Genomic DNA, 19,177 nt, shown 5'->3' with positions numbered 1-19,177 from the left:
TTGCAATAAAATGTATTGACACATGGACGGGATAAAAGATATGGTTATTTCAAAAATATATATTTTTTATTTCTTCAAGTTTATACTCAGTAATATTGACAATTCCCTGTGTTCCCATAGTTAAACATTAGCAATGGCTGGGATTGATGGGTTATGACAGTCATGCCACTCCTGGTGGTCTCAGGCCTGTGAATGAGTTAGAATGGAAGACGTGCCACTGGCTGCAAAGGTGAATAGAGTGTGACAGCAAGAACACTGAAGAATGTCATATTCCCAAGGTAGCCACAGAGCACCATCTTGGACAGGTGGCAATGGTGTATGTCAAGTGACATTGCTCAATGTTGTGGTCAACTACTGGTTACTTTGTAATTGCACATGCAGGCTGAGTACAATACACCATGACAATGCTTGATATCCTGCAACATAGCTGGCATGGTGGGAGGAAACTGTTCCATTGCTTTGCCATATGTACACACTTACATACCTCTTAACATTGGAATCAGGACAGGGGGCGAATCTTCAAGGAGGCATCCCAAGTGACGCAATTTGAATCACTAGCAAAACCCATACTGAGCAGGCTCGCCCTGGAAGCACGCCAGTCTGACAAACTGGCGAAACCCTTAATGGGCAGACTTACCCTGGGAGCATGCCAGTCTGACAAACTAGCAAAACCCTTAATGGGCAGGCTCACCATGGAAGCATGACAGTCTGGCAAACTAGCAAAACTCTTAATGGGCAGGCTCACCATGGAAGCATGCCAGTCTGACAAACTGGCGAAACCCTTAATGGGCAGGCTCACCATGGAAGCATGCCAGTCTGACAAACTGGCGAAACCCTTAATGGGCAGGCTCACCCTGGAAGCATGCCAGTCTGACAAACTGGCGAAACCCTTAATGGGCAGGCTCACCATGGAAGCATGCCAGTCTGACAAACTGGCGAAACCCTTAATGGGCATGCTCACCATGGAAGCATGACAGTCTGACAAACTGGCAAAACCCTTAATGGGCAGGCTCACCATGGAAGCATGACAGTCTGACAAACTGGCGAAACCCTTAATGGGCAGGCTCACCATGGAAGCATGACAGTCTGACAAACTGGCAAAACCCTTAATGGGCATGCTCACCATGGAAGCATGACAGTCAGACAAACAGCCTCCAGGCCAGACACCAGCATACTGGACCTTGCAGAGATGAAGCACCATCATCATGTTCCCAGTGCTTTCTGCACAGCAGTGAGTCTAATTATGTCCTCGTGCTGCCCTGCCTCAGAGCAGCTCCCTAGCATGAGCAGATGTGGGGCACAAGGGAACTTAATTTGGATGGCGGAACAGGACCCCAAAATAGGGACTGTCCCCCAGAAAGAGGGACAGTTGGGAGCCCTGCACTTTATTGAGAGAGAAAAAAAGATGAGAAAATGCTGGACAGCATGAATGAATTAAAAAACATTTACAAGTAAAACGTTTACAGTGTATACCTGACTCCACTGAGAAAGCCAGACCTGGGTACCATTTCTAAGGATCCTCTCCACGTGGATTCAAAAAATGCTGTGCCATCAGTTAGAGATGAACATGTGAAAAGAATCAGGGACAGATTCATAAATCAAGACACAAATCAAATTGTTTCCACCATTAATAAGGGGAAAGTGCTTAAGTGATGCCTTTTAGTGTCACTAAATATCCCCGTCACGCTGCTAGTATTTAATAAAACATATACATCGAATTATTCACACAAACCAGAAAACACGTAACACAACATTGTGTCAGTGTGACAGTAATGTATATTTAATGAAAAGAAGTTCAAATATTAATTATTCATAATTCACTATATTATGCAAGACTTATCTCAACTAAATGTTTTTTTTTTTTATATCAATACACTGTAAATAAATCATAGCAGTAACTCAAAGCAGCAATCTACGATCCACAAACAAAACCCACCAACAAGAGACTAAAGGTTATCTCCGAGGAGTCTGGGCTATTACCATTGACCCCGAGTTCTGTCTTATGTCTAGTGTTTTTTATCCAATTAACTGATTATTAGACTATTCTTGTCTGTGTGTAAGCTGGACTGGACAAGTAATATTACATTCTATGAATCATGTTGGCACATGCTAACAATGCCGGGAGTAAAATGAAATGCAGTTACTGCGTGACTGTAGAATAAACTTCAAAATAGCAACAATTATTCCTTGCCGCTCCAGTCTTCATAAATTGTATTTATTATAATCATTGACATATGCCTCACATTCCATTAGAATGTGTATGCAGACTTACCATTCCCATACATACAGGTCATCAGACTCTACCCTGCCCATGCATACATGGAGACTGTTAGAAACACATGTACATATATACCGGTACATGGGTGGATCCAGAGTCTGAACTTGGGAAGGGAACTGCTGGATTTTGAGGCAGAATTTAAAAAGTGGACACATACAGAGCCACAAACACAGATACACACACTTACAAACATGCGTTCAATTACAAAAACCTACACCATTATTCATACATAGTCATAATAAATCGGGTGTGGTGAGGCACCATAACATGAGAATTCTAAAATATAACTTGTATTAATATCAATTAAACCTATCCAACACGGGGATATAGGTAAGAAATCCTCCTGACTTGCTCCAGGAATAATGTAGTGCAGCCTCAGCTGGCTAGAAAAATGGTAATAATGGAATATCCTGTCCTATTGAAGTAGATATATATTAAGACTCGAAAATATACACTGGAACCAGGTTGACTATAGTACGTTCCTGCAAGAGGGGGTGGGGGCTGTGGTGAGAGTAAATGAATGCGAAACATACCCAGGTATATGAAGTAATCTAATTCTTTATTTACTGAAGCTAATTCTGGGTATAAATTAGTTTTTGGAGCAATCGATGACTTTTTAGTATTTGGTTGTGAATTTTAGGCATTCGGTCCATCTGGTCCCTGGTATATTTATTGGTTATTATTTAACTTTATTTACTTGATGTAGTGGTTGTCCCCTAACCATCACTCATGTTTTGAAATTTGGCCTAAACTGAATGCACAAGTCGAGTCAGAGCAGGATTGTCATAAAACAGTGAAAAAATATAAATAAAAAAAGGATCGGAGCACTGGAACATGGCAGACACTGGAAAATGATTTTTAGAAGGAGTTGTAGATCATATATACCAAAGGGAAACAATCCTTCTTGACTCCATAATGACAATCAGATTTCTTTGGCTCAGCAACATGTTTACATACATATAAATTATATCCTTGAATATTCTGCTTAGGTAAAAAAACTAAACACCTGGTTTGCTTTGAGATTAAGTGGTTAATGTGCCAAAAGTGTTAAATACTGCACAATTTATCTATTTTTACCCTAAGAAGTTCCTTCAATATATTGAGTAGGTGTATGTAATGTTCAGACCCTATCAGGTGTGGAGCTCATCTGGTCTAAACCTTTAATGATTCACTCACCACCCAGCCTAAAGGCGTTTCTACAGATGTTCATCTTAATGTCTGTTTTATGTATTATTTAATATTACTGTGTTTAAAAAACAAACAAAAAAAAAATGGAACCACAAATGTATCTTCAATTAGCATCTAGGATAGAAGCAGCTGATTATCACACGAATAACGGAAGCAGTTTGTCACTAATAGAACCTCTTTCTGAATGTAATAAATGTGTGGCTGCAAGGCTTTCATGTCTGTTCTGTGTCTAAATGTATCACACTCACCTCACAACCAGTTAGATCCACCATTATTTTACATCTGCTTAGATCCCACTAGAGAATGCAATGTTATAGTGAAGTCATTTCATTAGGGCAGATTGGTGTTTGGTAACATTCGTTGAAGCAGTCTATAAATCAATGTGACTCGTCTTCTCTGCAGAAGTGTCGAACACTGTTACTCAATCAGCTGGGAAATGGATCTTCTTGTTTGCTGCCTAAATAACAATAAAAGAAACCCAAAACAAATAACACGTCGATAGATACGATTCAGGGGAATGTGTCCTTTGAATGATCTGAAAAATGAAATGGATTGACCATATCCTGCTCGATATATAACACTTTTCTCTCTTTGTGATCAATATTTGTGGTCTGTAGTGTATCTTGAAGACCTGAGTAGCATATTGTCACACAGTGGGTTTAGAATATCTTGCTGTCTAAGTCAAAGATAGTTGTCAAAATGTCTACAGTCATCTCTACATGGACATACTGTATATCTTGTGAATATGTGGTATGAGTAAATCAGATGAGGTCAAACTGATAGTCTTCAATAGTAATACTCATCAGTCAAAGCCAGCTAACCTTCAATATCAGATTAAGGGATTAATTAAATTATTAAAAGCCACATTTATTCAAATTATACAGGGGTTTAAGGGACTGAGGACCGAGTGTATATTTAAGCTAGGAGCCGAATTGGTCCCTATATCATTTTGAGGGTCCCATTGGAAGGAACAGTCACAATATTTTATTTATGACCGAGAGACCTGTGCATTATATGTTGTTTACTTTAGTGGCAACGCTTTTCCTACTGCAGTGTATACATCCTTAATATGAAGAAGAGAGTACTTAAAGGAACACTACAGCACTAGTTAAATGTCTAGGCACTCCTAAATTTATATAAAAAGAAAAAGGGGTTTTGCATAGCTTTTTTCCAGTGCCAAGACTTGTTGCTGCCACTAGCTCCTCCTCCCGCGCTGTCATGCAGCAGGCGTCGCTTCCTTGGATTCTCATCCAATCCAATGCTTCTAATGGAAGAGCATTGAACGTGAGAAGTGCATGAATGCTTCTCATTGTCGCTATGAGAAGCATTCAGAGGAGGTGACATGCGAGAACCAAGTCTGACTCGGTTCTCACAGGGGTCACTAAGACAGCCACTAGACGTGTGTTAACCCAGCAAACATTACATTTCTGTATCTACTAAACTGTAATGTTTTAGATTTCAGGGTTAAAACGCCAGGGCCAATGTACGCAGGTCACTTAATTTCGATATGCTCTGTGTTCATTGATTTCCCTTCAGAAATGTGTTTTAATGCCAGTTGTGTTACGTTTGAAGAGTGGGTCACTGAGCGAATGTTCCAACTGAAGAATAACTCACCAAGCTAATGACGTGAACATAATTTGGGTCCCTGATATAAAAGGTTAAGCATTCCTCCTTTAAGCTGCTCAAAAAAAGAAACCTGTTATCTCTTTCTGCAGGAGATATAACATTATTACTGGCAAAGAGCATTAACATTTTAATGAAACATATTTGTTATGTAATAAAACTTCTCATAATTATTATTATTATTATATTTATATAGCGCCAACCAATTCCATAGCGCTGTACAATGGGTGGACAAACAAACATGTAATTGTAACCAGACAAATTTGACGCACAGAAACAGAGAGGTTGCGGGCCCTGCTCAATGAGCTTACATGTTAGAGGGAGTGGGGTAAAGTGACACAAAAGGTAAGGGAAATATTAGGGAAGTAGATATGTAGAATAGTATTCAATGAAGACTTAGTGTGGTTTTTGTTTTTTAAACATTAACAGTTTAATTGATTTGCTTTTGTGAAAAAGTGAGTTTTTAATGATTTTTTGAAGCAGATGAGACTGGGTGAGCATCTAATGGAAAAGGGAAGGGAGTTCCACAGGAACGGTGCAGCCCTAGAGAATACTTAAATGCGAAAATCAGAGGTGAGAGTACGGACAGAGGATAGACGTAGGTCTTCGGCAGAGCGTAGGGGCCTAGACGGGACATACTTGTGTATTAGGGAGGATAGATAGGTGGGAGTAGCATTATGTAGAGATTTGAAAGCAAGAACCAGATTTTTATATTGCGCTCTATATCTTACAGGAAGCCAATATAGGGACTGACAGAAGGGTGAGGCGTGGGAGGTGCGGGCGGACAGGAAGATGAGCCTCGCTGCCGCATTCATTATAGACTGCAATGGGGCACGTAAGACCACTCAGAAGCAAATTGCAGTAGTCAAGGCGAGAGAGGACAGTGGCATGGAACAGCGCCTTAGACACATCTGGCGTTAAGTAGGGGTGGATGCGCACAATGTTTTTGAAATGGAAGCAGCAGGATTTGTCAATAGACTGGACATGAGGGGTGAAGGAGTGGTGAGAGTCAAAGAGAACACCTAGGCAGTGAATCTGCGTGGTGAAGCTGATGGTAGCACCATTAACGTGGAGGGAGACAGAAACGGGAGTAGCAACATTTGAGTGAGAATAGACCAGAAGTTCTGTTTTGGACAAGTTGAGGTTAAGGAACTGGGCAGCCACCCAGTTAGAAATAGCAGAGAGGCAGTCAGAGACACTAGTCAAGAGGGGCAGGGAGAGATCAGGGGAGGAAAGACAGATTTGCGTGTCATCTGCATAGAAGTGATATTGGAAGCAGAAGGAGCTAATGAGTTTACCAAGGGAGGCAATATAGATTTGGGAACAGTAGGGGACCAAGGACTGAACCTTGGGGGACACCAACAGAGAGAGGTTGGGAGGAAGAGGCAGAGCCAGAGAAAGAAACACTAAAAGAGCCCTGGATGAGCTTGGAAGAGCACCAGGAGAGAGCAATATCTCGAAGACCGAGATTATGGAGGATGAGAAGAAGCTGTTGATGATCAACAGTATCAAAAGCCACAGACAGGTCAAGGAGAATTAGGATAGAGTAGTGACCATGAAATTTTGCAGTGAGTAAATCGTTTGATACTTTGGTCAGAGCCATTTCCACAGCGTGCTGAGCGCGGAAACCAGACTGAAGTGGGTCTAGCAGAGAACTGGACTCGAGGAAGTCTGTCAATCTCACACAAGTCTTTCAAGGATCTTGGATAGGGCGATAATTGGACAGGGAGTTAGGGTAAAGGTTGGGCTTTTTTGGAATCGGGGAATTGTAGAAGGAGATTGCAGAGTTTGGGCAGGTTGGGTTTGAGATGGGTAAAAGGCAAGTTTGATGGTTAGTGGAGAAGTGCTCAAGGTCAAGACATTGGAGTTACATACAAACATAGAATGTGAAGGCAGATAAGAACCATTTGGCCCATCTACTCTACCCAATTTTCTAAATACTTTCATTATTCCCTGGCCTTATCTTATAGCTAGGATAGCCTTATGCCTATCCTACGCATGCTTAAACTCCTTTACTGTGTTAACCTCTACCACTTCAGATGGAAGGCTATTCCATGCATCCACTACCCTATCAGTAAAGTAATACTTCCTGATATTATTTTTAAAACTTTGCCCTTCTAATGTTATAAAATGTCCTCTTGTTGTGGTAGTTCACTCCACCTGCTATTTCCACCTCAATACTTTAACACAATATGATTACATGCCATAAAAAAGTGTGTTTTCCTTTTGCCATAAACCTTGACTATCTTCATTGTACACACATTAGAACAGAATTATTGCCTTGGCATATAAGTCATCGTAATACATTTGAAATTGTTTTTATTTTAACAGTATATTTCATTGAGGTCTGTAACTAATTAAATTTACATTTTTTTTTAAATAAAAGTATTTGCTGAATGATTAAATGGTTAATTAAGCATTAACATATTCACTCCCAAATCTTGTGCAGTTGATTGCATATATCAGGAATGTGTGCACATTGTTTGAAACATTTGCACTCACTATTCATGTCCAGCAAGCAACTCATCATTAGTGATGTCGCGAACATGAAATTTTCCATTTTTGAACGGCGAACGCGAACTTCCGCAAATGTTTGCGAACGGGCGAACCCGGCGAACCGCCATAGACTTTAACCCCTTAAGACCGCAGCCAAATGTACAAGTTGTGATCCAAAAAAACGTAAACAAAACCTGGCATTTGCGCTATATGTCTGTCCAACCATAATTCACCTCTTTCATATTAAATGCACCCCCCATTATTATATATCATTTTATTCAGGGGAAACGGGGCTTTCGTTTAACATCAAATATTTAGGTATGGAACATAATTTAATATGAAAAAAATATTTAAAAAATGGGAGAAAATAAGAATTTTTTACATTTTTTTAGTTCTACGTGACATTCTAACTGTGAATGTCATAATACTGTTTGCTTTTACTGCAATACAATACACATATTTGTATTCAGCGATGTCTCGCGTGTAAAACAGTACCCCCTATGTACAGGTTTTATGGTGTTTTGGGAAGTTACAGGGTCAAATATAGCGTGTTACATATTTCAGTTTTTTTACATTGAAATTCGCCAGATTGGTTACGTTGCCTTTGAGACCATATGGTAGCCCAGAAATAAGAATTACCCCCATGATGGCATACCATTTGCAAAAGTAGACAACCTAAGGTATTGCAAATTGAGTATGTCCAGTCTTTTTTAGTAGCCACTTGGTCACAAACACTGGCCAAAGTTAGTGTTAATATTTTAAAATGCAAAAAACTAATTTAAACGCAAATTTTGGCCAGTGTTTGTGACTAAGTGGCTACTAAAAAAACTGAACATACCCTATTTGCAATACCCTGGGTTGTCTACTATTGCAAATGGTATGCCATCATGGGGATAATTTTCATTCCTGGGCTACCATACGGTCTCAAAGGCAACCTGGCGAATTTTAATGTGAAAAAACTGAAACGCAAACCTTATATTTGACTCTGTAACTTTTGAAAACACCATAAAACCTGTACATGAGGGGTACTGTTATACTCAGGAGACTTCGCTGAACACAAATATTAGTGTTTCAAAACAGTAAAACGTATCACAACAATTATATCGTCGGTGTAAGTGCCATTTGTGTGTGAAAAATGCAAAAAATGTCACTGTCACTGACGATATCGTCGTTGTAATATATTTTACTGTTTTGAAACACTAATATTTGTTTTCAGCGAAGTCTTCCGAGTAAAACAGTACCCCCCATGTACAGGTTTCATGGTGTCTTGGAAAGTTACAGAGTTAAATATAGTGCTAGACAATGTAATTCCCTGAACTTTTGGCCTGGGTTGGCAGGCAGGTCCTGCAAATTGTAATTAATAAAATGACCTAATTATGTAAAATTATTACATAAATATATGCGTAGAATTATTATATATATATGTGTGTATATATATATGTCTGTATATATATGTATATAATTTTTTTTAATTATTTTTATTTATATATAGGTATATACATAGTGATATATACGTATATACTTATGTATATAGATATATATATTATTTCGTTCTACATGTATTTTGATATCAATATATATATATTAATTTTAAAATACAGTTAGAACGAAATTACGCATGTTTATATATTTTTTATCTATTTTTTTTTCATTATTTTTTTATTATTTTTTTATTTATTTTTTTAACGTATTTATATATTTATTTATTTTTTATTATATATAAATATATATATAATGAAAATTATATATATATTTAATCAATATCATTGTACGTGTATTTTGATATTAATATATATATATAATTATGTATATATTAATATTAAAATACACGTAGACAGTGTATGCATATTTATGTGTATGTGTGTATATGTGTGTATATATATACTTAGATCATATATATAATAAATATATATATGATCTAAGTATATATAATTTATTTTTACACTGTTTTAACATTTTTTATTTTTTTTTCAGACAGCAGGGGGAGTACCTGTCATTACAGGCACTCCCCCTGCTGGCAATGCCTTGGACGGCTATGCCGTTCATGTGATCGCGGGGTCCTCGCAAGGACCTCGCGATCACATGGCCCTGGGCAGCTGAAGAGGACGCAGGGGGACTCCCTGGGCTCCCTGGTAAGTCCCCCATACCGCGATCGCCGGCGTGGGATCGCCGGCGACCGGGTATGTACATAAGATCGCAGGACGTACTATGCCGTCCTGCGGCTTTTAGAGCCACCAAAATAAGGACGGCATAGTACGTCCTGCGGTCTTAAGGGGTTAATAGGCAGGCGAATTGTAAAACCCACAGGGACTCTTTCTGGCCACAATAGTGATGGAAAAGTTGTTTCAAGGGGATTAACACCTGGACTGTGGCATGCCGGAGGGGGATCCATGGCAAAACTCCCATGGAAAATTACATAGTTGATGCAGAGTCTAGTTTTAATCCATAAAGGGCATAAATCACCTAACATTCCTAAATTGTTTGGAATAACGTGCTTTAAAACATCAGGTATGATGTTGTATCAATCAGGTAGTGTAAGGGTTACGCCCGCTTCACAGTGACAGACCAAACTCCCCGTTTAACGCACCGCAAACAACCGCAAACAGTCCATTTTCACAACCGCAAACTCCCCATTTGCACAACCGCAAACTCCCCATTTGCACAAGGTTGGATACCAAGCTAGCCATGCCCCGTTCCTTGTCCTCACTGATGTCATTGAAGGTCTCTTCCTCCACCCAGCCACGTACAACATCAAGGGTCCCCAAAAGGTGACAACAAGCCCCCTGTATTTTTTTTTTAAATGTACACTACTGTTACACCAGATATGAGTTGCACTGGTGTGACACTGTGCCCTGGCAGGCCCTGAAAAGCACACGTGTGAAGGAAACTGACTGCTATTATATTACAGTCAAAAAAGTTTTTTTTTTTTTTAAATGCAAGCTATTGTGACACCAGATATGAGTGGTGGCACTGGGACCACCTTAAAAATATTGGATATCACTAAAAATCATGATCACTATATACTTTTTCTACAAACCTCTAAAACGAACCAAACTACTCATCCATCGGCTATACCACTTTATCCCACCTAGAACTAGTGCCCAGTTAAAATACTTGACTCTTACTTACCCACACTCAGTCATGCCACACACATTTCACCAATACTCTCACTGAATCCCTCTGACTACGGCTAAATTCATCTTCTACATCAGAACACTACTCCTAAGATTGGGTTGTATCCAAGTCTCGGGTCTTTCATTTAGAATAGGGGCAGCTTTGGTCTCCTTCAACACTGACACTCCAGTGCATATTATTAAAAGATTGGGCAGATGGAAATCCTCAGTCTACAAACGATATATTCCTCATCCCGAGAAAGAATAAGTGTGTTTTTCTTTAATACCTTTTCCCCCTCTTTGCATGAACCCGATTTTCATATATTACTAATATGTTTCTGAACATATATATTATATTATTCACTCACTCACTCACTCACTCCCTCTCTGGGCCGGCCTAAGACATCATGCTGCCTAGGTCCAACGATAAATGACTATATTATAATGTATAATAAACACAGGTTACTGGCTATGGGGGGGGGATAATGTATAATAAAAACAGGTTACTGGCTATGGGAGGATAATGTATAATAAGCACAGGTTACTGGCTATGGGAGGATAATGTATAATAAACACAGGTTACTGGCTATGGGGGAGATAATGTATAATAAGCACAGGTTACTGGCGATGGGGGGATAATGTATAATAAACACAGGCTACTGGCTATGGGAGGGATAATGTATAATAAACACAGGTTACTGGCTATGGGGGGATAATGTATAATAAACACAGGTTACTGGCTATGGGAGGGATAATGTATAATAAACACAGGTTACTAGCTGTGGGGGAGATAATGTATAATAAACACAGGTTACTGGCTATGGGGGGGGGGGATAATGTATAATAAACACAGGTTACTGGCTATGGGGGGGGATAATGTATAATAAACACAGGTTACTGGCTATGGGAGGGATAATGTATAATAAACACAGGTTACTGGCTATGGAAGGATAATGTATAATAAACACAGGTTACTGGCTATGGGGGGGGGGATAATGTATAATAAACACAGGTTACTGGCTATGGGAGGGATAATGTATAATAAACACAGGTTACTGGCTATGGAAGGATAATGTATAATAAACACAGGTTACTGGCTATGGGGGGATAATGTATAATAAACACAGGTTACTGGCTATGGGGGGGGGGGGTAATGTATAATAAACACAGGTTACTGACTATGGGAGGATAATGTATAATAAGCACAGGTTACTGGCTATGGGGGAGATAATTTATAATAAACAGAGGTTACTGGCTATGGGGGAGATAATGTATAATAAACACAGGTTACTGGCTATGGGGGGATAATGTATAATAAACACAGGTTACTGGCTATGGGAGGGAAAATGAATAATAAACACAGGTTACTGGCTATGGGGGAGATAATGTATAATAAGCACAGGTTACTGGCTATGGGGGGATAATGTATAATAAGCACAGGTTACTAGCTATGGGGGAGATAATGTATAATAAACACAGGTTACTGGCTATGGGGGGATAATGTATAATAAACACAGGTTACTGGCTATGGGAGGGATAATATATAATAAACACAGGTTACTGGCTATGGGAGGGATAATGTATAATAAACACAGGTTACTAGCTATGGGAGGGATAATGTATAATAAACACAGGTTACTGGCTATGGGAGGGATAATGTATAATAAACACAGGTTACTGGCTATGGGAGGGATAATGTATAATAAACACAGGTTACTGGCTATGGGAGGGATAATGTATAATAAACACAGGTTACTAGCTATGGGGGAGATAATGTATAATAAACACAGGTTACTGGCTATGGGGGGATAATGTATAATAAACACAGGTTACTGGCTATGGGGGGATAATGTATAATAAACACAGGTTACTGGCTATGGGGGGATAATATATAATAAACACAGGTTACTGGCTATGGGAGGGATAATGTATAATAAACACAGGTTACTGGCTATGGGGGGATAATATATAATAAACACAGGTTACTGGCTATGGGAGGGATAATGTATAATAAACACAGGTTACTGGCTATGGGAGGGATAATGTATAATAAACACAGGTTACTGGCTATGGGAGGGATAATGTATAATAAACACAGGTTACTAGCTATGGGGGAGATAATGTATAATAAACACAGGTTACTGGCTATGGGGGGATAATGTATAATAAACACAGGTTACTGGCTATGGGAGGGATAATGTATAATAAACACAGGTTACTGGCTATGGGAGGGATAATGAATAATAAACACAGGTTACTGGCTATCGGGGAGATAATGTATAATAAGCACAGGTTACTGGCTATGGGGGGATAATGTATAATAAACACAGGTTACTGGCTATGGGAGGGATAATGTATAATAAACACATGTTACTAGCTATGGGGGAGATAATGTATAATAAACACAGGTTACTGGCTATGGGGGGGATAATGTATAATAAACACAGGTTACTGGCTATGGGGGGGTAATGTATAATAAACACAGGTTACTGGCTATGGGAGGGATAATGTATAATAAACACAGATTACTGGCTATGGGGGAGATAATGTATAATAAACACAGGTTACTGGCTATGGGGGGATAATGTATAATAAGCACAGGTTACTGGCTATGGGGGAGATAATGTATAATAAACACAGGTTACTGGCTATGGGGGGATAATGTATAATAAACACAGGTTACTGGCTATGGGAGGATAATGTATAATAAACACAGGTTACTGGCTATGGGAGGGATAATGTATAATAAACACAGGTTACTGGCTATGGGGGGGATAATGTATAATAAACACAGGTTACTGGCTATGGGAGGGTAATGTATAATAAACACAGGTTACTGGCTATGGGGGGATAATGTATAATAAACACAGGTTACTGGCTATGGGAGGATAATGTATAATAAACACAGGTTACTGGCTATGGGAGGGATAATGTATAATAAACACAGGTTACTGGCTATGGGGGGGATAATGTATAATAAACACAGGTTACTGGCTATGGGAGGATAATGTATAATAAACACAGGTTACTGGCTATGGGGGGATAATGTATAATAAACACAGGTTACTGGTTGTGGGGGATAATGTATAATAAACACAGGTTACTGGTTGTGGGGGATAATGTATAATAAACACAGGTTACTGGTTGGATAATGTATAATAAACACAAACAAACAAAAAAAAAATGAATGCAGCTTCAGAATTAATCTAAATTGTATGCTGTCTAGGAGGTGGGAGGGCCTGGGAGGGTCTGCTGCTGAATGACTGGAATGTGTCTGCTGACTGTGAGGTACAGGGTCAATGTTTACTCAATGATGACGAATAGGGGGCGGACCGAACATCGCATATGTTTGCCGTCCGTGGCGAACGCGAACACGCGATGTTTGCCAGGAACTATTCGCCAGTGAACCGTTCGGGACATCACTACTCATCAGTATTAAGAGACACAGAGATACACGCGTCTAAATTACTTTTGCCTTTAAGTTGCTTCCATCCTATTTACATAACATCAAGCCTCAATGGAATATTTAAAATGGGACAATCACTTAAAGGAACACTATAGCATTATAAAATGACAAAGGTCACTGTTTCTGACCCCTAAACAGTGATTAGGGGGAGTTTACCCACCTTTTCATGATTAATCATGATGATCTCAGCCAATCCAATGCTTTCCTACTCTATAAGACCATCTTTTTGAAATAGCCGCGTTTTACTTGTCTGTATCGGCAGCCACTAGAGGTATTTAAGCTCTGCAATGTAAACATTGCCATTCCTGCAGAATTCAAACAGGGACGTAGCACCCAGATGATATCATTGAGATGAGGTGGTCTGGGTACCTATACATACAAAACCGAATGTATCAGATATTGTGGCACACTATGAATGCTTCAAATAGGACAAACTATTTTCATGTTAAATATTAGCCTCAATTTACACCTAGTAAGATTTATATAGGCTAAACAAGTCTTATTCATCAAACCTTTACCAAGTTCAATAGCAGACTTATAAACACCTTCCCAATGAGTAGATGTCTGTGAACATCTCTACAACAAGTCAACATCTCCTCACACAAATGTCTGATAGTCTGCACTGCAGATGTTATTAAAGTGACACTTCACTGCCCGAAAAAAACAAAGAAAAAAAAAAAACAGATCATTGTGTTAGTAGATGTTCCCCCTATAAAAACATAAATGAATATATTTGTGCGTTTTTTTTCCATTGGGTATCTAAAACGGCTTGCAAAAGCTGCAGATCTCTTGCCCTTTGTAACCCTTTCTGTGGCAGTCCAATCACAGACATCTCAATGTAGCTCAATGAGAAAGCTTTGCAAAGCAGGTGCTCTGGCATATATTGATATCTGCATTGTTTGTGAAATGAAAAAGAGGACTCACTCTTCACACATAAAGCATTTCAGTGAGCTAAGGTGGTTTAGGTGTGAGGAGTGCCCCTCTAAAGCTAAGTACATTTTATTGGGTATGTAAAATGAGCAAACCACTTGTATAATACTCAAGAAGTTTGGAGCAAATTGACTATTGAAAGCTGTGCTTTCCATATCATAGAGTAGTATGGGGTATAGTCAAAAAGTTGACGTAGCATTTACAAAAAAAGAGTGGGTGTAATAAAAATGTAGGATATTGATAAAAACGGGGATAAAACGTGTAACAAAAGAATGCTTTGTATTTCTGACTGTAATTGAGACAGATCTAAAAATCATAATTTTAAATTCTGTCTCTATTAAACTCTATATGAAACCGTATTGAATAGCTAAGCACAGTTTGGTATTATCCTCACTAAGACCTCGATTTAATATTTTAGGATAAACTTTTAAAATTATTTTTTGAAAATAATAAAACATCAAAAATATATTAAGTAGAAAAGGAATGTAAATATATCAAAAATATTAAAATATGACAGCATCAAAATATTTGTTTTATAATGCAAAATGATTTTAAAAGTGTATAAAAAAAATTAAAACATTTGAAAAGCTTATCTATCAATATTAAATCGAGGCAAAAATGTCTTATTTCTCACTGACAATCGATTTGCTAAAACCCACTTTTCTTGTTCACCTTGCAGATGCGTTCTTGAGTATTTGCTACATTATACACTGCATAGAAGAGGTACTTAATCCACCAAAAAAGCAAGACAGCTGATCGTAAATTTTTGGGCAATTGTATACAATGGAAGACTCCTACCGAGACAGGACTTCACTAGTGAAAGGGGCTAAAGATATTGCTAAGGAAGCAAGGAGGCATACTTCAAAAAGTTCACACAGAGCAGTAGATGTAGATCATGATGGATACACGCACAGATCCCACAATCAATACCCTGATGAAGAAAGAGACATACAATACTCACATGGGAACTATAACGAAGAAGCAAATGAGGATGAAGGCTCTAGTGATGCCACTGAAGGACATGATGAAGATGATGAGATGTATGAAGGAGAGTATCAAGGAATTCCAGGAATGGGCCAAGGTAAAGAAGGTATGGTTGCTTTAGGTCAGCCAGTCCCTGATGAATATAAAGACCGTCATGAGTTAGAAAGTGAAAGAAAAGCTGATGAAGAAGAACTGGCCCAACAGTATGAACTAATTATACAAGAATGTGGACACGGCCGTTTTCAATGGACTCTCTTCTTCGTCCTTGGAATGGCATTAATGGCTGATGGTGTAGAAGTGTTTGTGGTTGGATTTGTGTTGCCCAGTGCGGAGACTGATATGTGCATTCCTAATTCTGGTTCAGGATGGCTTGGTAAGTCCACTTTGTGTAATATACTAAAAAAGTTAATAAAATGAAAACAACAAAAAACAAACAACTATTGTTATGATCCATGTATGTTTATATGATGGAGCAAGACGAGGGGCGGTGATATTAACCCCCTCCATAATTATAGTCTGTCTGTCTTGCTATCTATTTATCTATCTATCTATATATCTCATATTCTGGAAAACCATCACTAATAGTATTCCTAAACTATGGAATGCATTAATAATATAATGCAGATTTTTATAATGCAGATTTTTGAGGGCATACCAAACGTTCTAGCCATGTTCATTAGGTTAACAGGTGTATTATACACATTTTGACAGGGATTTGATAGATATCTATATCTATATTACTATATTGACATAATTTTTTTCATGTAGCTTGCGAGCATGCCACCGGCCACCCAAGTGCATTAGTCGACTACAAAACAAACAAGTCGCTCACTTCATAATGATTCTAAAAATTATGCAAAATAGTTTATGGCTCATTAATACCCAGCTGGCAAGTATGACGCTAACTCAAAACTATACTCTTCGCATCAGGGCCGGCGCATCCATAAGGCCTTAGGGCGCCAGAGGAGGGGGGCGCAAAAATCCAAATCCCCTGGCTCTGACTCTGACCCTCCCTCTGGCTGGGGACTCAGATTTTTAAACTTACCTCTCTCTCCCAGCAGCCAGTGCAGTGCAACCAGTGAAGTTGGCCGGCCCCTTCCTGATGATGTCAGGAGGAGGGGGCGTGACTTTCTTGGCTCTTCTCCCAGACTCCCCAGCGGAGCGCTATGGAGTCCTGGAGAAGAGCAGCGGAAATCACTCCCCCTCCTCCAGACATCATCACCAGGAGGGGCCGACTGACTTCCCTGGATGCACTGCGCTGGCTGCTGGCTGTTCCTGTCTCCCCTGACCACCAGGAACAAGGCTTCCCCCTCCTTGGTCCAAGGTAAGACTCAGGGAAGGGGGAATACACTTTTTACTTCAAAGCAGCCTCTGCCCCCCTTTACATTCCCTAACCCCTCCTCTACAGCCCCTACCCCCCCCTACAGCCCCTACCCCCTCCTTTACCATATAGACCATGATGACAATGGATAAGATGCTCTCAGCCACCTCTCAGCCCCTGAGCCCCCATAAAACCACTGTATACCCCTTTACAGCCATTGTAATCCCTCTACAGCCCCTGCCCCCTTTCTATTGCCACTGACCCCTTCTATAGCCCCTGTGCCCTCTCTCAGTTCTTGTGCCCCTGCCCCCCTTTCTACAGCCCCTGCACCTCCTTTCTATAGCCACTGACCCCTTATATAGCCCCTGTGCCCTCTCTCAGCTCCTGTGCCCCCACCACAGCCCCTGCGTCCTTTCTATATCCCCTGTGCCCAGTGTCTATAGCCCCTGTGCCCCCTCTCAGCCCCTGTGCCCCCTCTACAGCCCCTATGTCCCCCCTCTACAGTCCCTCTGCCCCCCCTTCTGCATCTCTTGCCTCCCCTTATACAGCCCCTGTTCCCCTCTCTACTGTACCTGTCACCAACCTCTACATCCCATGTCCCCCCCACCTCAGCCCCTGCCTCCCTCTACAACACCTGTGTCCCCCTCTACAACCCATGTGTCACCCCCTCTACAGCTCCTGTGCTCCCTCTCTACAGTCCCTGTGCCCCCCTATACATCCCCTGTGTCCCCCCTCTGCATCTCTTGCCCCACATCTACAGCCTACCCATACAGCCCCTGTTCCCCCCGTCTACCAGCCCTGTCACCAACCTCTAGAGCCCCTGACCCCCTCTCTACATCCCCTGTTTCCACACCTCAACCCCTGCTCACCTTCTGAAGCCCCTGTGCCCCCCTTTACAGCCCCTGACCACCAGGGATAAGGTGGTTCCAATCCCATCTCAGCCCCTGTCCCCTCTTCTACACCCCCTGCCCCCTACAGTCCCTAACTCCCCTGCTACACATCCCTCCAACTACAGCCTCTATCCTCCCACATGCAGCCCTTATCTTCTACTACAGACCCTAACGGTGTCTGCATGTCTCTATGTGTGTATGCCTCTATAGTTTTTATCAATTATAAGCAAAATTATTAACAACAGTATATTTTTCTAAGTTCACGAATAAACAAATGTGAGCTGTTCTAAACAGTTTACAGGTAAAATTCTGAAGACTATTACTAAATTCATTACTTGCCAAAATTTGCAAATCTCCCCACCATTGATCCCAATAAACTCTGATTTGGGGCAATTTACACAATTTTATGCTACAGAATTACTCTTAAAGTACCCTGAAATTGGATAAAATAGTTTGGGACTTGCTTATTTCTAAAGTTCCAATAAATTTCTCAATCATGCCATAATTGTAAAAATGACTTGTAAAAAGTATAAAGACCCTTCTTTTGACCAGGAATTGTCCTTCATAGCCCCTCACATCATGAAGACAACATGGGAGTTGATTAACTAACCTGCTGCTCACCCCCTTGCCTATGACATGATATATGTGCAGTAATGAGGGTCCCCTAAAATAGGTGGTACTGATTAATGTTCCCCTATCCCATCACTGATTGACCACATCAATGTTTCTTTTTATTGCTATTGGGCAATGATTTTTCTGGGGGGCATCATCTCAGACTCTCCAATAAACTGAATCCCAGGACCTCAGAAACTCAGAAAATGTGAAATTGAACTCTGTGTTAATCACATTTGGAGGGCTAGGTCAAGTTATGTTCACTTCTGCATTAGC

The 19,177-nt window shown here is 40.1% G+C and overlaps 1 protein-coding gene across 1 annotated transcript in view; it reads left to right on the top strand.

The window, feature by feature from the left end:
- Positions 1-19,177, top strand: part of SV2C (synaptic vesicle glycoprotein 2C) — a 210,419-nt gene that overhangs the window by 18,750 nt on the left and 172,492 nt on the right. Inside the window, exon 2 of the mRNA XM_063453613.1 lies at positions 15,774-16,451. Coding sequence (XP_063309683.1) covers positions 15,878-16,451 — 574 coding nt within the window. The 5' untranslated portion in view covers positions 15,774-15,877. The remainder of the gene's footprint in view (positions 1-15,773; positions 16,452-19,177) is intronic.

Source organism: Pelobates fuscus, chromosome 5 (assembly GCF_036172605.1).
Source record: "Pelobates fuscus isolate aPelFus1 chromosome 5, aPelFus1.pri, whole genome shotgun sequence".
NCBI classification, from domain to species: Eukaryota; Metazoa; Chordata; class Amphibia; order Anura; family Pelobatidae; genus Pelobates; species Pelobates fuscus.
The sequence above is the reverse complement of the archived record's forward strand: the minus strand, read 5'-3'. Positions and strand labels throughout refer to the sequence as shown.